The sequence below is a fragment of the Physeter macrocephalus genome, chromosome 14 (assembly GCF_002837175.3).
Source record: "Physeter macrocephalus isolate SW-GA chromosome 14, ASM283717v5, whole genome shotgun sequence".
NCBI lineage: Eukaryota > Metazoa > Chordata > Mammalia > Artiodactyla > Physeteridae > Physeter > Physeter macrocephalus.
In genome coordinates, this window is record NC_041227.1 from 100975625 (window position 1) to 101001597 (window position 25973).

Here is a 25973-nt window from a genome sequence, read left to right on the forward strand (position 1 = left end):
AAATTAAAGAGTAAAGACAAAGTGACACAAATCACTTCTTCTTGCATACCAGCTAGAGAAAAAAGAAATTTAATAAATATATTGCCTACCCTAAATTGAGCTCCTACCACTGGTATTATTTATATTCATCTTCAGGGTTTCTGAACAAACTCCCCCCTCTTTGACATTTTTTTTCATATGTAATGCGGAGGTAAGATCTCTCTGGGGATTTTGGGTTTAGATTCTTGAAATGACGGACAAAACTTAAGAAGTCAATTATACACATCATACTGCCCTCCTATGAAGGGGGATAATGGTTTTGTCAGGAAGGTTAGTTTTCACTTAGTTTATCAAGCTTTCATTTATAGTTATTTTAGAAAAATTATTCGGACATCTTATTTGTTTTACTGATAAAAGAATCTAAGACATTTCCTTCAGAAATATCAGAGAGATGATTCTCCATTTTATCTGAAACATCTCCCCCTTCTCATCTCGCCTCTTTTTCTATAGAATTTCCCTCAGGACAACCAGAAAGTACGACTCTCAGTGAGTGGATTTTTGTGTGCATTTGAAATTCCCATCCCTGGATCTCCAATTTCAGCTTCTAGTCCAGTACAGACAGGTAAGATAGAACTAGAGCTCCTTCTCATGATTTTAGCTTTGAATAACAGTCTAAGGGTTGTCATCCTTTTTAGGCTTTTGTTTAGGCTAAAAATATTAGAGCAAAAGAATTTTGGAGCCTGAAGGAAACCTTGGTGATCATTTATCTCAAATCCTCATTTTATATAGGTGAGGAACCTAAAATTCAGAGAACCTAAGTTAGATAGGTAGTTATTAGCTAAATCTACCACTGGAATTCAGATCTCCTTTAACTCTTTTATCTAATATTAACATGGTAACAGATGGTATGAGAGAAACGTACTATCAGAAAACAAAATAATAAATTTGACTAAAAGGGAATCTGTTTATCTAATATTGTCTGTGATTTAATATGGTCATCCAATGAGTCTTTTTGGCCATTAGTGGGGTTTGTCTCCTCTTTATACTGTTGGCAGTTAGATTCATTCCCCAGCTAGAACGTGCTTCAGAGAGAATGAGGCTCGTCTCATTGGCACTCAGCAGATAGTACTGATGGTTGGGTTGGTGGATGATTTAACATTGCTTTTTGGTTATCATCACTGTCCAATAGAACTCTCTGCAATGAGGAAAACTTTCTGTAATCTTTGCCATCCAGTAGAGTTATCTACTAGTCACATGGACTGTTTAGCACTTGAAATGTGGCTAGTGAAAGGGAGGAAATGCACTTTTAACTTAATTTTAATTTAAAAAGCAGCTACTTTCATCAGTTTTAACAAATGTTTCACTCTGGTGGGGCAGGTTGCTACTGGGGGAGGCTGTGCTGGGTGGGGGCAGGCAGCAGGTGGGAAATCTCTACCTTGCTCTTTATTTTACTGAATCTAAAACTGCCCTAAAAAATAGTCTTTTTAAAAAATTAAACAATTTTTTAAAAACCCATCATCTGGCTTGGGACTACCGTCTTAGAACATTTCTAGAAGAATGGAGAAATGAATTTTTAGAGGAGAGGAAAAAGAAAAGCAGTAGAACTGTTTTCGTGCCACAGCACGGTGCTAATAAAGATTGTTGGAAAAATTCTACTTACTCTTTCTGTCAGTTACTCGTGCTTTGTCATTTAGTCAGAAGTGTGCGTTATCGAGGTAAAATCTGAAGTTAAAATCTTCCAGTTAATCTAGAATTATCATTTGACCTATGATTCCTCCCTGTCCTCTGTTAAAAGAGACTGTCAGTGGTCTGGGTCCCAGCGATATTTGAGAAAAGAGCAAAGATAAAGGTACCACAGACTTGTGATGCTATACTTATCTTTGAATTTGTAGATTTCTCCTCTTCCCCATCTACAAATGGAATGTTCACCCTAACCACCAATGGGGACCTGCCTCGATCAATATTCATCCCCAATGGAATGCCAAACACTGTTGTGCCATGTGGAACTGAGAAAAACTTCACAAATGGAATGGTGAATGGTCATATGCCATCTCTTCCTGACAGTTCCTTTACAGGCTACATCATTGCAGTCCACCGAAAAATGGTTAGTTTAATGTTAGGCAAGTTACTGCTGGTCTTGCCAGTGTTATTTATGAAACAGCCATTTTCTGTCTTTGCAACATCTTCAGTGTGTGCACTTTCAATGTGTTATGTTCTAAGTGATTGCAGCCAGGATTTAATATCACACGACGGCCTACGTATGAAATGACATTCCTCACTCATGTATCAAGCAACAACAGGAGAGCTGGTGCATCTGAATATAGTACTACTGTCCTTAAAAAGTTTGTGGCTCCTGTATGTTCATGTAGCCATGTACATCTTCTCCGCCATATAAGTGTAGATGCCTTTGGAGAAGGTTTAGTTTGTTTGTTTTAGAGGGAGAAACAAGAAGATTCTTGTGCAAGACAAGTTGTTTCCTAGGACTGCTGTAACAAATTACCACAGACTTGGTGGCTTAAAACAACAGAAATTAATTCTTTCACAGTTCTGAAGGCCAGAAGTCTGAAATCAAGGCATCAACAGGGTTGTGCCCCCTCCATAGGTTTTAGGAGAGAATCCTTCTTGCCTCTTCCAACTTGTACAGGCATTCCTTAGCTTGTGGCTGTATAACTCCAATCTCTGCATCTGTCGTGGCCTTCTTCTCCTTCTTCCTCTGCCTTTCACTGATAAGAACAATTGTCATAGGATTTAGGGGTCATCCAAATAATCCAGGATGATATCTCAATTTAATTACATATGCAAAAACCCTTTTGCCATATAGGGTCACATTCGTAAGTTCTTGGAGTTAGGATGTGGGCATATCTTTTTGGGGACCACCAAAATTCACTACAGAAATCATTTATCATAAAATTATCATTTATCATAAAATTATCACTTATTCAAAAAACTAAGTACCAAGAAAAAAATTAAATACCTGGAAATAAACTTTACAAAAAATATACAAGGTATCTCTATAGAAAACAATAAAATATTATTGCTAGAAATTAAAGAAGGCTCAGATGTTTGAAGGAACAGACCATGTTCATGGATTAGAAGAGTCAGTATTTCAAAGATATACGTTCTCCACAAACAAATCTACAGATTCAGTGCACAATCCCAATAAAAATGCATACTCTGTATGTGTATGCTTATGTGTGTATAACTTGATAAGCTGATTCTAATATATGGAAGCACAAAGCACTAAAATAACCAAGACAGTCTTGAAGAAGAACAAAACATGAAGAATTGAGCTACCAGATATCATGATTTTATAAAGCAATGATACTTGAGACATTGTGATATTGGTGTGAGAAAAGGCAAATAGACCAATGGAATAAAATAGAGAGCCCAGAAACAGGTTCACATATGTATGAACACTTGATTTATAACAAAGATTGCATTACAGAGCAGTGAAAGACAGTTTTCTTGGTAAATGGTGCTGGGATAATTGAATAGCCATAGACACACCTACCTCTCACCACATAAAAATCAATTCCAGGTGGACTGCAGAATTAAATATGAAGGCAAAACAGAAAAGCAGACCCTAGAAGATAATAAACGTGAATATATTCATGACCTTGGTTTAGAGAAAAAGACTTCTTGAATAGGACACAGAAAGCTCTAACCATAAAAGATTGATAAATTGTACATCATTAAAATTATGAACTTCGGTTTCATCAAAAGACATCACTAAGAAAGTAAAAGGCAAGCCTAGGAGTAGAAGATGTTTGTAACTCATATAACCAACAAAAAGGCTCAATCCAGAAAATATAAAGGACTCCTATAAGTCACTAAGAAAAAACAATTCAATAAAAAAAATGGCTAATACTTAAATAGGCACATCACAGAAAGGATATCCAAATAGCCAATAATCATATGAAAAAGTGATCAGCCACACTGCTAATTAGGGAAATGCAAATTAGAATCACATTACGAAGACTTCCCTGGTGGCTCAGTGGTTGAGAATCCGCCTGCCAATGCAGGGGACACAGGTTTGAGCCCTGGTCCGGGAAGATCCCACATGCCGTGGAGCAACTAAGCCCATGCGCCACAACTACTGAGCCTGAGCTCTAGAACCCATGCGCCACAACTACTGAGCCCGTGTGCCACAACTACTGAAGCCCACGGCCTAGATCTCTTGCTCCACAGCAAGAGAAGCCACTGCAATGAGAAGCCCGTGCACCACAATGAAGAGTAGCCTGCGCTCTCCGCAACTAGAGAAGACCACGTGCAGCAACGAAGACCCAAGGCAGCCAAAAATAAATAATTTTTTTTAAAAACCCACATTACAATATCACTGCACACCCACCAGAATAGCTATCATTATTAAACAGGTTGACAGTGTTGGTAAGGATAATTGAGCAACAGGAACTCTCATACACTGCTGATGAGAGTGTACATTAATACAGCTACTTGTAAAAATAGTTTTCTAATTAAAGATAAGTAATTCCACTATTCCATTTTGTGTTTTTATGAAAACACAAAATAAAACCACTAAATGTCCATTAGTAGTAGAAAGGATAAGGAAGTTGAGACATGGTCATATAATAGAATATTATACAGCAATGAAAATGAATGAATTTTTAGTTATACCCAACATAAATGAATCTCATAAATATAATGTGGGAAAGAAGCCAGACGCAAAAGAAATACCAATAATATGATTCTATTTATAAATAACAACTTTAAAGACAGGGAAAATGAAATTTACTGTTTATGAGTAGGGTGTAAAATGATAAAAGCAAAGAATTGATTACCATAAAATTGAGAAAAACTGTTACTGTTAGGAAGAAGGAAGAATTTGTGATTGGGAGGAAGCAAGAGGAAGGCTTTGGAGTGCTGGCTGAATTGTTTCTTGACCTGACTGGTGATTACACAACTATTTGCTTTGTGATAATTCTTTGAAATGTATTTTTTCCCTCCTTTGAATCAGTAACTCCCGAGTTAAAGTGATTTTCTGACCATGTGAACGATGTTCTATGGAACATATTCTAAACAGGATTGTATGAGTGGACATCCTAGAGAATTAAGGGATATATGTGTGTCTTGGAATTTTGTTTAAGCACAGCTCCAACAGGTCCCATCAGCTAAAATAATTGGGGTGATTCATTCATTTTCCCATGTCTTTTTTAACGGAGCATTATCAGATTATATTTTAAGAACACTGATGTATTTTTAACCTTTCTTAGAAAACAGCTCTCTTCAGTTATCATGTATATGTTACATAAAGTGCTTGTAAGTGCTAAAGCATTATATATAGGTTTTTGTAAGTGTTGGACCATAAAGCCATATTGTCAGCTCTAAATTTTCACCTTTTAACCAGTTCCCTGTTTCCAGTTTCCTTCATGATCTAGCAGCTTCTTTGGGGAATGCCTAAAATTGATTTTACCATCTGTTCCAAGTCAACTCCCTTTTCCCATTATTCATGTGAAAGGCAACACTGTTCTTCCATGCTAAAGGCTAAAGGCTAGAAGTGTTCTTAGATTTTTTTCCCCCTTTTCTTCTAAAACCCTATATTCAGTATATCATTATGCCTTTTAATTTCTTCTTTCAAAATACTACTCGAATTTACCATTTTTCGTCATTTTCATTGCCACCTTCTTCTTTCAGACCCTTTGATCTCATGGTTGACTTACTTTGAAAGTATTTTTCTTCTACTCCCTTCTACAAGATAGAAAAAGAAGGGGAATAAGGCAAGGCAACATAGGCAAGAATATTCAGAGACTAAAGGGAGAGATAGTGTTGTGTTAACACAACAACTAAAGGGAAGTCAGTTTCAAAAAAAAATTAAGAAAGAAAGATGTGGTTACATAGGCCAAAGACATCAAAAAGAATGAAAACTGAGAAGTTGGGCTGTGTAACCAAGTAAAGAAATAGGGCAAGAACTTAGCACAGTTAGTGAGTTTTTTCAGATTAGAGAAAAAGTTGTTAGGAGAGGACAAAAGGAAAATTCCTAGTGCCGTAAAGCTGGGAGCATTATCCCATGAGGAACTGAGCAGGTATGGGCCACAGGGCCCTGGGAGAAGTTACCTTCAAGAGGATGAAAATTGTGTGGGTTTAGAAGAGAAGTACAGGGACTTCCCTGGTAACACAGTGGTTAAGAATCCGCCTGACAAGGCAGAGGACACGGGTTCGAGCCCTGGTCCAAGTTGTTAGGAGAGGACAAAAGGAAAATTCCTAGTGCCGTAAAGCTGGGAGCATTATCCCATGAGGAACTGAGCAGGTATGGGCCACAGGGCCCTGGGAGAAGTTACCTTCAAGAGGATGAAAATTGTGTGGGTTTAGAAGAGAAGTACAGGGACTTCCCTGGTAACACAGTGGTTAAGAATCCGCCTGACAAGGCAGGGGACACGGGTTCGAGCCCTGGTCCAGGAAGACCCCACATGCCGCAGAGCAATTAAGCCCATGCACCACAACTACTGAGCCCACGTGCCACAGCTACTGAAGCCCACGCACCTAGAGCCCATGCTTCTCAACAAGAGAGGCCACCACAATGAGAAGCCTGCGCACCGCAATGAAGAGTAGTCCCCGCTCGCTGCAACTAGAGAAAGCCCGTGCGCAGCAACGAAGACCCAACGCAGCCAAAAATAAATTAATTAACTTTTAAAAAAATAAAAAGAGAAATACACTGAGAAGAGTAAAGAAATAGTTGCTTAAATGACCTCATTTATTTAGTAAAATAAGTCATCTACCGGGAGTTGGAGTGGAAGAAAAGTAGAAGTTTTAGGAGAGAAAAACTCATCTAAGTTTTTTGATTTTTAAAAAATAGTTCTGAACTCTGTCCACATTTCTGTGGGCCTTATAATAATATAACTACCAATACATGAAATGGGGTCTTAAAATCATGTATTTAGCTAATCTTAAGTGAATAACGGCAAAATAAAATACTTGAGGATCTGAAATAAGAGAGTCTTTTCACTTAGAAACTAATGGGTTTATAAGTTGTTGGATTAGCTTCTCTACTATATGAAGACCAAACTTAAAGAATTAAATGTCCAAGCGCTCATCAGCTTTTTTGAGTAATCCTGCAACTCCCAGCAACCTTTCTATTATACTGAACTTTTGTTTGAAGCCATCATTTCCAAGCTAATTCTGTGCAGTATCTCCATGTTAAGAAATGATAAAAATGGGCTTCCCTGGTGGCGCAGTGGTTGAGAGTCCGCCTGCCGATGCAGGGGACATGGGTTCGTGCCCTGGTCCGGGAAGATCCCACATGCTACAGAGCGGCCGGGCCCGTGAGCCATGGCCGCTGAGCCTGCGCGTCCGGAGCATGTGCTCCACAGCAGGAGAGGCCACAGCAGTGAGAGGCCCGCGTACCTCAAAAAAAAAAAAAAAAAAAAAAAAAATGATAAAAATCTCCTTTAACATACTCAAAGAAGAAAACATTTTAAAAGTTTACCTTACTTTTATTCTATCGTGTAATTAAGAATATGATTTTTAATTTTTTTACATATGATTCAGTGTGTGTGAGAAATGTTTAACAGAGAAAAACTATGCAGTTTGAAAATATTAAATGCTGAAAACCCAAGTTTGGTAGATAGAGAGCAACTCTGAAATTGGCAATACCTCAACCTTTCACTGATTCCACTTTGAATAACCATTCTCTTCATATTAATAAAAGATGGCCCTATAAATAAAGAGAAGTGTGATAGCTACTAAGTTGAAAATGGTAGTGATGCCTGTTTTTGGCAGTCTTAGAAGCATGAAAGGGAGGAATCAGAGGCCTATCTTCTCCACTCTTTCTTCTCTTGTTTGTACATACAGATGAGGACAGAACTGTATTTCCTGTCATCTCAGAAGAATCGCCCCAGCCTTTTTGGAATGCCTCTGATTGTTCCATGTACTGTGCATACCCGGAAGAAAGACCTGTATGATGCAGTTTGGATTCAAGTATCTCGATTAGCCAGCCCACTCCCACCTCAGGAAGCTAGTAATCATGCTCAAGATTGGTGAGTTTCAGGGCATCTTCCTAGATCTTCGGTTTCCAAATGTAGAAGAAGAATTTATCTGAATTCTGTGTGATTTATAGGACCCATTCCATGTCAGGTTAATCACTCCTTGAAGAACCATCCAGAGAACATACAGTTCAACCATTTGGTTTGGTCTTTTGAGTAGGAGAGACTGTACACCTTCCTTTCATCACCTAGACATTCCAGTGTCTAATAATCGTTGTATTCTCTGATCTCTTACCTAAATCTTTTCAGCTAGTATTGTATATGCTTCAGGTAATATCCTTGGCTTCTGTTACTACAAAAGTAGAGAGGATGAATTCACCAGGAAATTTGCATCATCTCAACCCTCTGAAATTCCGAATGGGAGCAGTATCTATACGTGCATATCTATACATGAACTCTGAAAAAGTCTCATGCCATAACAATGATTCAGTTGGATTATCTCCCTACCATGTCATTTTAACATGGAGTAATTTCATAAGTCTTGGTAAAGAAAATAAGCATCTTTTTTTCTTTTTCCATTCCTCTTACCACTGTTCTATTGGATTAGTAAATGTATTTACTTCTAATAATCTTTGGGATTGTGTTGCCTTTTATATCTCATTTGAATTGAAGATCATTTTCTTGTTATCATGGTGCAAGTGGGAGTTCTGCTTCTGTGTTAACTGAGTAAAGAAATTATTTTTGCTGATAGGTTATTTGTTACGGTATGAGGGTCTTTTGATAATTAGGATAAGGCTTAAGGTAAATAAATTTTAAAGGAAAAGTACAAATAATAGATAAGGGATTTAATTGATGAATGTGGTGTTTAGTAAAAATGACAGTAGGGCAAGATTAAGTTTGAAGTGAAAATCTAATTGAATTAAAAGGCTTCTAGATGAGGACTTTTCCCAGGGCTTGCTAATGAATCAGATATGGAGTATGAGGGGAGGAGGAATCCAAGCTAGATTTTCAGCCTGAACAATTGTTTGTGAATGCTGGTACCGTTTAATGAAATGAGGAAGACTAGAGAAGGAGTAGGTTTTGGCAAGTGATGACAGGAATCAAGCTAAATTCAAGATCTGTGTTATATTTTCAAGTGGGAAATAGACTTTAGGTCTTTCCAGGAGGTATAAATATAGGTGTCATCAACAAATAGTTGGTATTTAAAGCCCTGAGACCAGTTGATATTATTTAGATAGTAAGAGAGAAGATGCCTAAGATCTAATTCCTGATGCATTCCAGCATTTAGAGGCTGAATAATGGAGGGAGAGACAACAAAGGAGATTCAGAAGGAACAGCCAGTGAAGTAAGAAGAAAACCAGGAGTGAGTAGTGTCCCAGAAGTTAAGTGAAGATAGTGTTTAAGGGAGGACTGATCAGATTGAGAGAAGGACTGGGAATTGACCACTGGATTTGATAAAATAGCAGCGTTTGGTGACCTTGCAAAAGCTGTTTTAGTGGAGTGGTACAGATGAAGACACAGAGGTTAGAGTAGGTTAAAGAGAAGATGGTCCTACAGACATTAAAAGAATAATAAGAGCTTATCTTTTAGAGATAACACAGTGAAATATTTATGGATGAAAATGATAAAATGCCTCTGATTTTCTTCAAAAGTATCTAGTGGGTCACAGTAGCCAAGAGGCGGAAACAACCCAGAAGTCCATCAACAGATGAGTGGATAAACAAAATGTGGTATATACATACAGTGGAGTATTATTCAGCCATAAAAAGGAATGGAGTTCTGATACATACTACAACATGGATGAGCCTTGAAGACATTACACTCAGTGAAATAAGCTAGATGCAAAAGGACAAATATTTGTATGATTCCACTTTTATGAGGTGTATCTCGAATAGGCAAGTTTATAGACAGAAAGTAGATTAGATGTTAACAAGGTCTGGGGGGAGGGGAATTTATTATTGCTTAATGGGTAGAGTTTCTGTTTGAGAAGATAAAAAGGTTCTGGAGCTGGGTGGTAGTGATAATTGCACAACATTGTGAATGTACCTAATGCCTCTGAGTTGTACACTTAAAATGATTAAATGGTAAATTTTATGTATACTGTACCACATTTTAAAAAAATGGAATAAAAGAATCTAGTGGGGCTAGGTAAGGGTATAGATGAAATAAGAGCGGCCAAGAGTTGATGATTAATTGTAGTTGGGTGCTGTTCATTGTACAGTTCTCTACTTTTCTGAGTGTTTATGTCAATAAATTTGAAAATTTAGATTAAATGGACAAATTCCTGGAATTGAGGATCCATGAAAAAGATGGTTAGTTTGAGGGACAGTGGATAAGGAGGAAAGTGAGGATTTGAGGGCAGTGATTGGAGGTTTATGTTGGGTCAAAGAATTGTTAGAGTAGTGATACTTGAATAAGTGATCCAAGAAGGAGATGTTTGTTGGAGATGTTTGTTGCAAAGAAGGATGTTTGGAATTGAGATTTTTGGACATGGTAAAGTCCTTATCATGGCTTCATTACCTTCAGCAGCCATGTAATAGCCACTATCGATTGAAAAGATCTAGAATATGACCATTGGAGAGGGTAGATCAATATAGAATGGAGATTATTGTTGGAAGAGAGAAGGCTGAGGAGTTGTTAGATAAGTTACATTGAAGTCACCAAGAGTAATGATGGAATTGACAGAGGGAAAAACAGTGAACTGCGTTCTAAAATCTTTAGCGAATAAAGAAATGTCCCTACGAAGGAGGAATAGCAAGCAGGTGGTATAATTCAGTAGCAGATGCTACATAGAAACCAGAATTTTACCAGAAGTGGTAAAGAGGAGTAAGGAGGAGACCCATATCACCTTCCGGTTCTGAGGTATATGAGAAGAAAGCTAGCACTTAAGAGGTGAACTGGAAGCGGAGTCCTCAGGAAAGCCAGGTTTCCGTTAGAGCAAAAAAGTAAAGAAACTTTTTAGAAGAGAGGTGCTGCACAGTTGTCTGCCAGAGTGCTACCTGGTTGTTTTGTCCCTTTATCTTTCTTTGGATTCCTCACTTACCATTGACCTGGTTTTCATTGACATGATACTGGGCAGCATGGGCTATCAATAGTCATTCAATCAACAAGTTATGCAGAAAGCTGGGAACTGCTGTGACAGGCATGATACTCACTGTTGCCCTTACAGTGAGTCCTTATCATGCTTTTATTACCTTCAGCAGCCAAGCAGTAGCCACTACAAATTGCCAAATGATCCATAAAGTATATTGCTCTTATGTTATAGTCCTTGCATTGCTTCTTATTGGGGCAAGGATGAATAAATTTTTTTAAAGTTGGAGAACTCACAAGGCTATCTTGCAGTTAAGACATTACCCTAAAAATGTTACGTAGCTTATAGCTTTAGATAGTTAAGGCAAGGAAAGGGGGTATCTACCATGTACCACATCAGGGATTCTGATTAAAGAAGCTTCTAGGGCTTCCCTGGTGGCGCAGTGGTTGAGAGTCTGCCTGCCGATGCAGGGGATACAGGTTTGTGCCCCGGTCCGGGAAGATCCCACATGCCGCAGAGCAGCTAGGCCCGTGAGCCATGGCCGCTGAGCCTGTGCGTCCGGAGCCTGAGCTCCGCAACGGGAGAGGCCACAACAGTGAGAGGCCCGCATACCGCAAAAAAAAAAAAGAAGCTTCTAAATATATAGTTAGTCAACTCCTCTAATACCATTATGACCTTTCAGCTTTCTGTGGTGTGTCAGTGTTCTTGCCATGGAAGAGGTCTGGTTTAATGTGAATTAAATCTCTTGATAGAATTAGGGCTGAAGGATAATTAGCATTTGATTTCATGATTAGCTTATTTTATGAAATTTGCGTGGACCACATGGACTCTCTCAGAGACATCTGGCAGTCTGCTGTGTCTCCCCCTCTATAAGCAGGGAGCCCTGAGTGTGGTTGTACAGGGCTGCAGTTAGTGGGTTAGGATAACCAGCATTCAGCTGTCAATGTGAACATACTGCTCTGACAGATGCCCCTTTCTAGGGTTAGTTCAAGAGAAGATGAAAGAGACCTCAACTAAGAAATGTTTCTTATACTCTTTGGTTTATGTTCTGTTTCAGTGATGACAGTATGGGTTATCAGTATCCATTCACTCTACGAGTTGTGCAGAAAGATGGGAACTCCTGTGCTTGGTGCCCATGGTATAGGTAAAGTGACCTTCTGCAAAAGAAAAATTTTAGAATTGCAGCTTCAGATATTATACCTTTTTCATAAGGTTTCCAGTTTTTAGAAGTAATAATGAATAATGAGAAGCTTGAAATAAACTTAGGAATTCTTCATTCATCTCTTCCCTGTGAGGTCTATAGCTAAGTTTTGCTCTTGAGATTTAGCTGGTTTTGTAAACTCTACAATCCTCATCAAATTCATAGTTTATGACTAACATTTAACATTCTATACCTTCTGCTCCTTAGATATAAATCAGTTTAGCAATTCTGAGCCCAATAAGACATAGGCTATTTACTAGACCTTGCTGGAAGTCTATTTTTGGTTTTTAGAAGAGTTATGGAGATTCATTGGCCATTACTGTCCCAGCTTGGAAAATGCCTGAGTACTGAAGTCAGCCTTCAGAGAACTGTAATAGCTTTAGCAAACTGAGTCTGTATAGGCCTTGGAACCATGGCCTTTGTCATGGTTCCCTTCCCCCCCATAAATTTTTATATATATTTATTTAATGTGCCATTTTACAAACAAGGAAATAGGTATGGTTATGCCAGATAAATTGTCCTACCTCCAAGCATTTAATAACTAAATTTAGAATTTCTTGAGGGTGTATGGTCTCAGATAGCCAATTCCCATATCATTTATTTGCCATAAAGTCCGCATATTCATGTGGATTTACAAATGGTTATCAAGTACCTTGAAAAACCAAAGATTTGAGAAGTGATAAGCAGGATTCCCTGAAATAATAATAATTACTAGTACATAGTCATGCATTTATTAGTCTGAAGTTAGAAGCCCATGACAAATTGGGACGCCCAAGAAGGAAAGTAGAGAGGTAGAAAGGGGGACTTCCCTGGTGGTGCAGTGGTTAGGAGTCCGCCTGCCAATGCAGGGGACATGAGTTCGAGCCCTGGTCCAGGAAGATCCCACATGCCGCACAACCACTAAGCCTGTGTGCCACAGCTACTGAGTCTGTGCGCTCTAGAGCCCGCGAGCCACAGCTACTCTGAGCCCACGTGCCACAACTACTTAAGCCCGTGCGCCTAGAACCCATGCTCCACAACAAGAGACGCCACTGCAATAAGAAGCCCGTGCATTGCAGTGAAGAGTAGCGCCCCCACTCAACGCAATTAGAGAAAGCCCGCAGGCAGCAACAAAGACCCAACACAGCCATAAAGAAATAAATAAATAAACAAATTTATTTTTTAAAAAATAAAAGAAGTAGAAAGGGAGAGTTTTGGGGGTTTGGGGGGGGGTTTTGTGTTGTTTGGCCACGCCCCACAGCTTGCAGGATCTTAGTTCCCCTACCCAGGCTGTGGCAGTGAAAGCGACAAGTCCTAACCACTGGACCTCCAGGGAATTCCCGGGGAGAATATTTCTGATAAAGAAAATTTGGATTCCTTCATAATTACTCTTTCCTCAGTAGATCTTTTTTCCCCCTTTAGATTTTGCAGGGGCTGTAAAATTGATTGTGGGGAAGACAGAGCTTTCATTGGAAATGCCTATATTGCTGTGGATTGGGACCCCACAGCCCTTCACCTCCGCTATCAAACATCACAGGAAAGGGTAAGTACACTCAAAGCCATCGTAAGATGGAGGTTTTCCTATGTAAAATTTTTCCCAGCTTAACTGTATCATGCCATTTCTATTTTCAGACACTTTAAAAACAGCTAGAAAAACATTCATTGGCATTCTCTGTGGCACTTAAATATATTAACATGATTATGTGGATGTTTCAGTTTTCCCACTTGTAGAGTTAATTGTATTGGAGCATTGAATTTCAAAAATATTAATAATAAGTAAATCTTGAAACAAAACTTTGGGCGTAATTAAGAAGTTATATTCTCTGGCCATGACATATCAAGCATGCCAGTCTCTCTGCCTGTTTATTAATTATTATTGAAGCTGCAGCATTTGGTAACCACTATTACTTAGCTCAGGTGCATTCCAGGGCTATAGCTGCTACCTTTAATGGGCATAGTGATCAGAAAATTAGAGAAAGAACTGAATGTTTCAAGACTGGGCACCTTGGGCTTCCCTGGTGGCGCAGTGGTTGAGAGTCCGCCTGCCGATGCAGGGGACACGGGTTCATGCCCCGGTCCGGGAAGATCCCACATGCCGCGGAGCAGCTGGGCCCGTGAGCCATGGCCGCTGAGCCTGTGCGTCCGGAGCCTGTGCTCCGCAACGGGAGAGGCCACAGCAGTGAGAGGCCCGCATACAGCAAAAAAAAAAAAAAAAAAAAAAAAGACTGGGCACCTAAGAGCACATCTCCATGCCTGTTCTTCACACTTAGCATTCCTCTACTGCCACTCTGGCTGGAGCAGTTTTTAAATTTTGAAAATGTAACTCCCAAAAGAATACTAAGTATAGTTGACTTACAATGTTGTGTTTCTGGTGTACAGCAAAGTGATTCTGTTATACATACATATATATTCTTTTTCATATGCTTTTCCATTATGGTTTATTACAGAGTACTGATTATAGTTCCCTGTGCTATATAATAGGATCTTGTTGTTTATCCATTCGCGTATATAATGCACGTATAATAGTTCTCATCTGCTAATCCCAAACTCCCAATCCAACCCTCCCCCACCCACTTGGCAACCACAAGTCTGTTCTCTATGGACTTTTCTGTCTTTTTGTGCTATTGAGGAGTGGGGGAACTCCCAGTTCCAGACCAAATTCCCTATTTGGATCCCTAAACATGCCCCCACACACCCTAAGGCTCTCACTAGCCAAGGATGAGTACTATTTGTGGGTACTTGGCCAAATGAAAGATCATTGGGCTAAAGGAAGCTGAAGAGAAGTAGATGTTTTGGCAGATTATGCTCACTGTAGCAAGGTAATTCAATAACCTCAACCATGGTTACTTTGAAGAGGGAAAATTTTAGCAATTGAAAGAAAAATTCTTTTTTTTTTTAACATCTTTATTGGAGTATAATTGCTTTACAATGGTGTGTTAGTTTCTGCTTTACAACAGAAAGAAAGATTCTTAAATCTTCATCAGCACAAAGTCCAACAGGACATTATTGTGACAAGATACTCCTGTCAAAGATGAAAAATTATTTGGCTGTAAATCTCTTTCCCTTTTTAACAAACCCAGTGTGCAATCTGAAAACCTCTGGAGGACATCCTGCTTTATAGGAAGAGGGACCTACGTGACCTGTTAAATCTCATCCCACTTCCATTTTCAGTGGTGCTCTTAGGATACCATGGAAACCAAGCTGCTGAGATATCCTTCCTTGCTGGGGAATGGGGGCCACATGACTAATTGCTTCCTACATGTGGTTTCTGCCTGTGCTTGAAGAGTCACGTAGACAAAGGAGATTCAAAACTGAGATTGTTGCCTGTATGTTTTATGGTTTTTATTCCAGTAATTCCCCTTTTAAGAATTTATCCTAGGGAAATACTCTGTGATTTGCTGACAGATTTCATCATAGCATTTGTTAAAATAGTAAAAAATTAGAAGCAACTTGTATTTGTCCCACATTAGAGGCATGTGGTATAGAAATTGGATAAAATATTATGCAGTCATTGAAAATGATTACTACCAGGAGTTTTTCCCAACATATATAGAGAGATGCTTATGATGTCTTGTAAAGTTTTTTATAAAGCAAGATATAAAATTGAAAAAAAAAGATATAAAATTGCATACACTGAAAAATCTCTTCATATAAAAAAAAGGGCAGAAGAAAATCTGCCAATATTTTGACAGTTTGCCTTTATATTAAGAATATAAAAGGTTTCCTGCCTTTTTACATTTTTCACTGCTTTCCAGAATTTCTACATGAATGTTTTATTTGGTAAGGAGGGAAAAATATAGGCAATTGTGCTTATTCTTTTTATTTTTCCCCTGTTTGGACCTCATATTCCTTAATAAAAAATTAAACTAGATAACTTCTCAGATCTACCTCTTTTTCTAATAGTCTTATAATGTATGAAAGCTTATTATTTCATTCCTTTATGTTTTGGGCTAAGGATGAGCTTTCAAGCAACTTAGATTAAAAAAAAAAAAAGGAAGAGGGTGCCAATAATAATTTAGACTATTTGAATAATTGTAGAGGATCTGGGAATGGATCCCAAGAGGTAAAGGGAATCTTTGTCATTTAGGGAAATTTTATTAATAAATAAAAATTATTTTTGTCCACAGATATGTTTTTCATCCATCTCCTTCCTCCCTGTCTCCATCCAGCTCTGTAGCCTGTGTGTTCTATAGAAAATATAGTCAATAAAAATCAACATTCTTTACTTACTTACTATAATTTGTGGTTGGCCATAAAGCATCCCTGGTAGAGATAATAATACAGATAATGTTTAACTGGCTGTGAGAAAAGAGACAGTGCTATATTTAATACACCTCTTTTTCTCCTCTGATTCTAACCACCATGATATAGCATGTTTCCTTTTGAAGCATGTTAGTTTTTCCCTTGGATGACCAGCCCTAAAAATGATGAGAGTTAGTATCAGAAAAGAAGTCAAGGTCAAGCCAGATTTCCCTTCCTAAGAAAAAGAGATTTCCTCTTAGTTCCCCTTTTTAAATAAGCTCTTTAGAAATGGAGGGCGATGCAATGCTAAAACTCTTCATTGCATAATCAACCCCAACCTTGATAGTTTATAAAAACATTTGACAGCCTGTGACTCAGCCATCTTCTCACGTAGGGAAAAAGTCACACCTGAAAACCTGTTCTAAACTGTGAGCTCATGAAGGAAAACTTGAGGGAAATTGCCTCAGGCAGAGAGAACCAATTCACCTCCGGAAGGGAGGAGTAATAAGTGGGGTGAGGGACGTGTATGTGACCTTTGTCAAAAAGAGAGGCATTCATTGTTGTACTTGTCATCCCGGCTCCACCCTGCGATGTGATTCCTGTGGAGTCACAACGGTCATTCATAGTCATGCTATGTATGCCTCACCTGCCGTGGTTCTTGATTGCTTATTAAGTGGCAGCCAAGAATTAGAGAGGGAAAAATCCTTCCTTTCTGTTGCATTCTAGGCCCCTCCTTGTCTCCTTCCTCCTGATTCCCACGCCACCTCCAACATACATCCTTGCACATCTACCCCCCTTTGCTCTCTCCTTCCTCATATTTACCTCCTCCTTGCTTCAAAGTATGCTGGTTAACAGGACCACAGAGGTTTGGGCAGGTATTAGGGGTCTTGTCAGCAAAATCGGGCTTTTTTGAGCCTGCTGTTCCTTTTATTGCCATCTCAGATAGAAAGGCACCAAGGGGCAGGAGACAGATAATAATACACATGGTATTTTGATAACTCTGTGTTACGTGGCATCAATATGCAAATGAGTTGTAGCCTTTGAGTTCTAATGCCCTGGGGGTTGTCCTCTTAAGGTGAGCTTTTCTGTATCCTTTCTTATTTAATCCAGATCTGGCATCTGTGTTTCAGTGATATTTCTCCTAGCTTCTGTAAAGCCTGCAGCGTACTAATAATGTTCTGTGTCCCTGTTAAAAAATAAATGGCCTAATCTCAACACCCTGGCTTGAGAGCCAGTCCACATGTAAGCTGTTTTAGGATTTCAAATTGTAAAATAAACAGGCAATTCCTTGTTTGTTTTTGTTTTTGTCATTTGGAAGCATGCAGAAATTTTTCCCAAAAAAGCTATGGTCATATAAATAGAAATTTGATCAAGGATGTTTTTGATGTGATATTTGTGAATAAATGTACAAATGCCCTATTTGCTCAGACTCTAGTTTGGGTTGTATTTTTTTCCTCATGTAAAGTAAATGAGGTTGAGTCACCTAGAGGATGATGCATAGCAGGTGACCATTTTAAACTCCCTCCCTCCCACCCCTTCTCCCATCCCTCCTGTTCCCTCCACCTGCAGGTTGTAGATGAGCACGAGAGTGTGGAGCAGAGTCGGCGAGCACAGGCTGAGCCCATCAACCTGGACAGCTGTCTGCGTGCTTTCACCAGTGAGGAGGAGCTAGGGGAGAATGAGATGTACTACTGCTCCAAGTGTAAGACCCACTGCTTGGCAACCAAGAAGCTAGACCTCTGGAGGCTCCCCCCTATTCTGGTATGTTACAGTCCCCCCTCTGAGAGAGCAAGAGTCTAGCTTGAAGGAAAGAAGTGGGGAACAAATAAGAGTTTTTGAGAATAAGACCCTTCCTGCAGCAGCGTTTAAAACACATTTGCTGTTGCACACAGAGATGAATTGTACTACAAATATTTGCTAGTTTTGTCTCCTAAAGAGCATACAGCCTAGAAGGGGAGAGAAGTCATATAGACCAGTAACTGCATTAAGTGCACTATATGAGAAGTGCCACGAGTGGTACAACCTGGTGAATGTAAACTTCAGGAAAAGGTGCAAGCACTCCTGGCTGTAGGGAGAGAGGAAGCTTTAGGCTTGTGCTTTATGGACTGCAGAAGAGAACAGAGGCCGAACCTCCGAGCCCGCTGTGCTTCATCACGTGGCCACAACACGCTGCTGAATTAAATGTATAGGCACAAGTGCACTGGGGCTTTCATATTCTTTCTGATTTGATGTACTTCTGCCTTCTCCATTCATGGATTAGGAGACTCTCCTGTTGCTTGTCAAGAAAGTTTGAGGGGTCAATTCTTCTTATTCATTTAAGAAAGTTTTTTCCTTAAGGGAGGAAATCATATCAAATGTAAGGCACTGGTGTATTTTAACCGGACCTTGTGTGTATTTTTTGATTCATATCTTCTTCCTACTACTCTGTGAGACTGTGAATGTAGACCAGAACAACTTCCCAGGGAGGGATGCACAAGAAATTACTAATGCTGATTAGCTAGCTCCAGGGATGGGAAGCAGAGCCCAGGGACAGGCTTGGGAACAGGTGGGTGGGAAGGAGAAAGTTTTTATTTTTTTATTGAGGTATAGTTAACATGGAATTAAATTCATAGATTTTAAATGTCTAGTTTGATGAGTTTGACAATTATATATACTCATATAACCATCACATAAAACATATCATGAAGTATTGGCATTTGTAAAACTATGTTTTTGAGGTCTTTAAAGAATAATGAGGAGTAGATGTTATGTTGAGAGCTTGGTGGGCTTCTGTTAAATCCACACACCAGCATGCCCCTTAGAAAGGGGTTCTCTTTATATAAACAGTAAATTATTAAGCATTTAGGGTAGAGGGAGCCACCCAAATATCTGTGCCCACAGTAGAGAGCATAATAACACTGTGTAAGGCTAGAGGAATTCACTGCTTTTGAAAAGAAAAAGAGAAGCCAAAAAAGAGAAGGGAGATTCTTATGCTCTTCAGGACGGTGAAACTCCGTGATAGCAACCAAGGGATGTGGTAAGAAGGAAGAGGCCTCCTATTGGAGATTGGGTAAGTTTCATCTGTAAAAAACGCCTCCATTTTTCTTCAAAACATTCAGTATATAGTATTCTATCCTCATGAGTGTGTTTATGAATGGATCTTCTATGATATTGGAGAGAGGTAAAGGTCGGCGTGTGTCACAAGCCCAGAGAACATGCAAGTATAGGCTCCTAGGATATTGAAGGAAATTAGGAGGATTACCATGTTAGTCATATAGCTAAAGGGCAGTGGCCTGACTGTTAACTATGTTACATAATAAAATATATTCTTTTGGGGGAAAAAAAGTTATGTTATATTTTTGGAACATTTACGTGTATTAGACTTGGGGTTTTTTAATGTGTATTTTGTATCTTCAGAACTCTTTAAAGCAACTGTTTTCTGTTCTTCTCCAGATTATTCATCTTAAGCGATTTCAATTTGTAAATGGGCGATGGATAAAATCACAGAAAATTGTTAAATTTCCTCGTGAGAGTTTTGACCCTAGTGCTTTTTTGGTGCCGAGAGACCCAGCTCTCTGTCAGCGTAAACCACTCACACCCCAGGGGGACGACCTCTCTGAGCCCAGGGTTCTGGCAGGAGAGGTGAAGAAAGTGGATGCTCAGAACTCAGCTGGGGAAGACAACATGCTCCTGAGCAAGAGCCCATCCTCACTCAGCGCGAACGTCATCAGTAGCCCTAAAGGTGAGGAGGCCTGGGGGACTTCACGGAGCCCAGACATCACTCTGCAAGGGGCTCTCCAGGGATCCCTCTAGGCTGCGTGTTTCCCTGTTTTCCACTCTGGAGCAGCAGCTTGGTTGTACAAGGAACCTGTCTGAAATGTGACTTTTAGCAAGAAGTACAGCCTCGCTAAATCTATTTTCTCATTCATAAAATGAAGATAATACTAAGTTCACAGAGTGAGAAATTGATACATCAAGAGTAAAGCACTTTAGGACTTCCCTGGGTCCAGTTGTTAAGGCTTAGAACTTCCAGTGCAGGGGGCACGGCTTCAGTCCCTGGTCAGGGAACTAAGATCCCACATGCCGTACTGCGTAGCCAAAAAAAAACCCAAAAAACAAACAAAACATTTAAAAAAAGAAAAAGAGTAAAGAACTTTACATAGCGCCTGACATTTGGCGATCGTGAATGATAGTTGTCATCCTTGTTCCCTTACAGCAGAGGTTCTCAAAATATAGTCTGGGAACCCCTAGAGAGCCCCTGAGACCCCTTCTGGGGGATCAGAACTGTTTTCCTAAAAATACTAAGTATGTGGGGGTTCCCTGGCGGTCCAGTTGTTAGGACTCAGCACCTTCTCTGCTGTGGCCCAAGGTTCAATCCCTGGTCAGGAAACTAAGATCCCACAAGCCACGCAGCAAGGCAAAAAAAAAAGAAAAAGGAAAAAATACTAAGTATGTGCCTTTCCACTCTCATTCTCTCACAAGCAGAGTCAGAGCCAACAATATGTGTGATATTGTCACTGAAATATATGCTTGTGTGGGACTTCCCTGGTGGTGCAGTGGTTAGGAATCCGTCTGCCAGTGCAGGGGACACGGGTTCGAGCCCTGGTCTGGGAAGATCCCACATGCCAAGGAACAACTAAGCCCGAGAGCCACAATTACTGAGCTCGCATGCCACAAGCACTGAAGCCCGCGTGCCTAGAGCCTGTGCTCCGCAACAAGAGAAGCCACCGCAGTAAGAAGCCAGCACACTGCAAAGAAGAGTAGCCCCCGCTTACCGCAACTAGAGAAAGCCTGCGTGCAGCAACAAAGACCCGACGCAGCCAAAAATTAATTAATTAATTTAAAAAAGAAAGAAAAATATATGCTTGTGTATTGTGTTTTTCAAATTCCTCAGTTTTAATTTCTAGTATGATAAATATTGATAGATAGAACTTACGTAAACAAAAGTTCTAGAGGTCCTCAACAATTTTTAAGGGTATATAAGGGGGTGGGGAGCTGTTTATGGCCTGCTACTTTACAGGATTGTTGTGAGAGGTAGAGATAATAGAGTTCCCAATATCATGCCTAGCAATAGTAAGTGTTAATAATTGGTGATCGTATTTTTTAATCTAATTTTACAAAGAAGAAGAATATGTATTTGTAAAACTCCTTAGTCTAATATTGTTTTGAACTGAATCTGTCCTAAATCATCTTTCTGCTATTTTCTAAGTCTGTACTTAGTTGTACTTCACATTTTCAGGACATTGCTGCCTTGAGGGGGTTGGCGTTGAGGAAGACAAGAATGTAACTTCCTGTCCACATAATAGGAATAAAGAGTAGCCAGTCAGGACACCCCTGTCTTTACCTTTATGTGTACACTTGTGAAGTTGACTTCATAGTTAGCATTTGGTGGCTGGTTTAACTTGTGGCATTTGGATTTATCTTTTCTTCCCTTTCACAGGTTCACCTTCTTCTTCAAGAAAAAGTGGAACCAGCTGTCCCTCCAGCAAAAACAGCAGCCCTAACAGCAGCCCTCGGACTACAGGGAGGAGCAAAGGGAGGCTCCGGCTACCCCAGATCGGCAGCAAAAATAAACTGTCATGTAGCAAGGAGAACTTGGATGCCAGCAAAGAGAACGGGGCTGGGCAAGTTTGTGAGCTGGCTGATGCCTTGAGCCGAGGGCACATGCTGGGGGGCAGCCAGCCTGAGCTGGTCACCCCGCAAGACCATGAAGTAGCTTTGGCCAATGGCTTCCTTTATGAGCATGAGGCATGTGGCAATGGCTACAGCAATGGTCAGTTTGAAAACCACAGTGAAGAAGACAGCACCGATGACCAAAGAGAAGATATTCATGTTAAGCCTATTTATAATCTATATGCAATTTCGGTAAGTGGTTTGTTGTATGTATTCAGAATGATCTGCACTTTCAGTGGTTTGTTTGCTCATCTTCATTCATTCGTTCATTCATTCACCATTTTTTCAGGGCCTGCTTATTTGCTGGGCATTGAGCTTGGTGATAGACAAAGTTAGCAGTAGATATCTTGGCCTTTTGGGTAGAATCCAAGATGCTCACAGTGTAATAAAGGGAACAGTCGTGTAATCATTATAACCGGAGTCACAGGTTCAAGTCATTCACGATTGTGTGTTTCTAAGGAATTTTTGCTTTCCAAAAATAATTACAACAATAAAATGGTAAGATTCAGAGTTTTAAAATTTTCAGTTTTCCTCTTTGATTTGTTTTTGGAAGAAGGAAAACACTTTTTTTTCCCAAAAGTGTTTTCCTGATTGGATCTTAGTACTGTGCCCTGTCAACTACTAACATACCTCCACTTTCTTCTCTCTTATAGTGCCATTCAGGAATTCTGGGCGGGGGCCATTACGTCACTTATGCCAAAAACCCAAACAGCAGGTGGTACTGTTACAATGACAGCAGCTGTAAGGTAAATATCCCCAATCTTTGAAAAAAAGAAACAAATGTCAACAGAACTGGAGGACATTTGTTGAAATAATGGACTTTCTCCTGAATAGGAAATAGTTATTGCTATTAGAATCAGGAAAAAAGAAAAAAAAAATTCCTCTAAGGGAGAATCAATATTAGATGCCTTCAGTATAAAGGAATAAAAGTGATATGCGGGGAATTCCCTGGCACTCCAGTGGTTGGGGACTCGATGCCTTCACTGCGAGGGCCCGGGTTTGATCCCTGGTTGGGCTGGGGGGGTTATGCAGAGCAGAGAATGAAAACAATGAAGAGGAAGAAGGTATTGGTTATAAGAAAAATTTCTTATCTTTTGAGCTAGTAGAATTTGATGGGTTGTTTTGTTTCATTTTTTGTCATTCTTTTGACTTGTCTGTGGTATGAATATTTTCAACAAAAAAATCAAACATTGAAAATAATGGGTCTTATTTTAGGGACAGGTATGAGGCAGCCAAAATATTAAGCTGATTGGAAGCAATCAGGTTTAGTAATTAAAGAGGGTTGGTCCTCCCTTCCCTGGTGAGGATTAAGAGCCAGCATAGTGATGGCTTTTTAGTTAAAGCCTTTCTTGCTCCTTCAGGAACTTCACCCTGATGAAATTGACACCGACTCTGCCTACATTCTTTTCTATGAGCAGCAGGGGATAGACTATGCACAATTTCTGCCAAAGATTGACGGCAAAAAGATGGCAGACACAAGCAGCATGGACGAAGACTTTGAGTCTGATTACAAAAAGTACTGTGTGTTACAGTAAAGCTACCACTCTGGCTGCTAGACAGGCTGGTGATGAGGGAGATGACTCCCTGTAGCTGACATTGGGCAAAAGCGTCGCTGAAAGGCAAGCTAAATGTGTAGTTATTTTATCCTGTGACCCTGAAGCACAAAATTAAAATCCTAATTAAAATAGCAGTTAACATAACAGTAGTATAATTTTGTTTGGAAGTGTCTCACACGAGCTCCCTGGTAAAGAACTTTCAGGCAGAGCCCACCATTAGCCTGTAAACAAAAGGGTTTGGCACCTGGGACCAAATAAGAACTAAGTTGTGCTTGTCCAGATATGAACAAACATGTAGCAAGTATAGTTTACCAATAATCATAACAAAATACTAAGAATTTCCTTGGAGTCAAAGTAAAACAAAAAATTGTAGTGTTGTCTGGGGACGACATGACATGCTACCTCCTTTTTTCTGAAGTTTTATTCCACTGTAGTGACTGACACGATGGAGAAAGCAAGATCACAAAGGCGTGCGAAGGATTCTTACAGCATGGACACAGATTTTTTTATTTACTTTTTAAACCATTTTCGCACTCTTTCTATGTCTTTATTGCTTTTTGTTTTTGTTGTTGTGTTTGTGTTTGAGACACAACCAATCACTGGTGGTAGCAGAGGCATATATAAGTGGTAAGTCTGAAAGGGAGACTCTCTTAAGAGTTGCGTGCCTTCTACCCAGGGCCTTGGTTGGGAGACCCTGCAGGAAAAAAAAAAAAAAAAAAAAAAAATAAAGCATCCTGGGAGATCCAGCTAAAATAAAATAGCCCTCCAGATAGAGGCGGCCTACTTTGAGGATACTTCAAGAGCCCTCAAAAATGTTTACCACCACTGCTGAGTGTGGGAGGGGAGTTGCCAAAATTTGCACCATCTTTACATGCACTGTTGCACAAAGAGCTTCTGAGAGGGAAAGTGGCAACAAAGGTAGATGGTATTTTACAATTAGTGGTTGTTTGTTCTTTGTTTCTTTGTTTTGCACTTTAAAGAAAGAATACGTGCAAATGAACTTTTCAGAACTTGTTCATATTTGATGGCTATAAGGGCTATAAATTAACTTAATTGGGGTATTTTCCCCCATCATATTAAATTTAACAACAAAACACATCCCAAACATTGATAGTGTATAAGTATTTTTAATGAAATTGGTGGTTTTAGGAAGTAAACTTTTGTTTGCATGTCCATATACTTTTTTTATTTTGGTGTTTGTCCTTTTTATTTTTTTACAGTTCACAGTAGTGGTCATCAAAAGTTATGTTTCTTTGCTCACTTCATTTTTTCCTTCAATAATTCAAGACTGGAACAAAAGTATATAAATGTTATTTATTTCAGGCAACAATTTTTTTCCTGTGTTGTTTTTAAATATGTATTCAAAGTAAATATTTCACTTTTTTTTCAGTCTTTTTTTATTCATCTGGACCCTGGAAGCTGATTCTCATTAATTGTCATATTCCATTACCCTTCCTTCCTCATAGATAGTAGGTACCAATGTAATTAAGCATTTGTGTTCTGATATCTGAGGTCGGTTGCTGTCCACTTCTTCTCAGAGCATTTGGAAAGGTTGTCATAAATGGCTATCTAAGTTGAAACCCTATTCAGAAGAAGACTATAATTGCAGGTAGGAAGGAGTGGCCTAAATGGTGTAATGTGATAAAGTCAGACAAAATGCAGACTTTATAGTTTCATGATTTTCAGTGTATAAAATCTGTCCATTCCTAACTGGACAAGTCCCACGAAAAAGTGGAAGATTTTAAAAAATTTCCTTACAGATGTTTTATTTAAGCAGGTAGCACAATCTACTAATGTTGTTCGATCTGTGTTGGTTATATTGGTTGTAATTAATTTTTTTAATTCATGATTAGCAGAAAATTTATTAAATTAACTAACTACATTCACTTTGTAAATTACTGTATAAAACTTGTTGACAATGCACTGACTTTAGAAAGATGTTAATGTACATAAATAGAGTGTAAATAAAATAGTGTTGATGTACTGAAATATGAACTGTATAAAAAAGTATTGGTAATTGTACATGGAGTGTAACTGTTTATCTGTAACTATTATCCAAACAAATTAAATACTGTGGATGCATCTATGTGCTGTTTTTCCTCTGTACAAGTAAATGCAAAAAAGTCAAATCCTTTAGCCTTCCTCTCTGTGACCCTGTTTTAATTCTCCTAACTTGAATAATACCTACCTGACTTACAGAGTTGGAGGTTCTGTCTCTGAGGGAATGCAAGCTGTGTTGAAGGTAGAACAAGATACCTGCAGTGACCGGATAAATTGATTTAAATTTGGTTCACATCCCTGTTAGGAAATTGCTTCGAAGGCATTGAAGGGGTTGGGGAGAAGGGTGGCTTGCTGGTTTGGAACTGAGAATTGATAAAGGAGGTTTCGCAATAGTTTTC

General features: G+C 39.3%; 1 protein-coding gene across 1 annotated transcript in view; it reads left to right on the forward strand.

Moving 5' to 3' along the window:
* USP32 (ubiquitin specific peptidase 32) overlaps positions 1-25733 on the forward strand; it is a 207523-nt gene extending 181790 nt beyond the window's left edge. The window contains exons 25-34 of the mRNA XM_024127662.3: positions 490-601; positions 1872-2083; positions 7783-7967; positions 12002-12088; positions 13547-13667; positions 17936-18127; positions 19799-20087; positions 21786-22210; positions 22672-22764; positions 23380-25733. Of these exons, the coding sequence (XP_023983430.1) occupies positions 490-601; positions 1872-2083; positions 7783-7967; positions 12002-12088; positions 13547-13667; positions 17936-18127; positions 19799-20087; positions 21786-22210; positions 22672-22764; positions 23380-23553 (1890 nt within the window). The 3' untranslated portion in view covers positions 23554-25733. The remainder of the gene's footprint in view (positions 1-489; positions 602-1871; positions 2084-7782; positions 7968-12001; positions 12089-13546; positions 13668-17935; positions 18128-19798; positions 20088-21785; positions 22211-22671; positions 22765-23379) is intronic.
* The last annotated feature ends 240 nt before the right edge of the window (positions 25734-25973 follow it).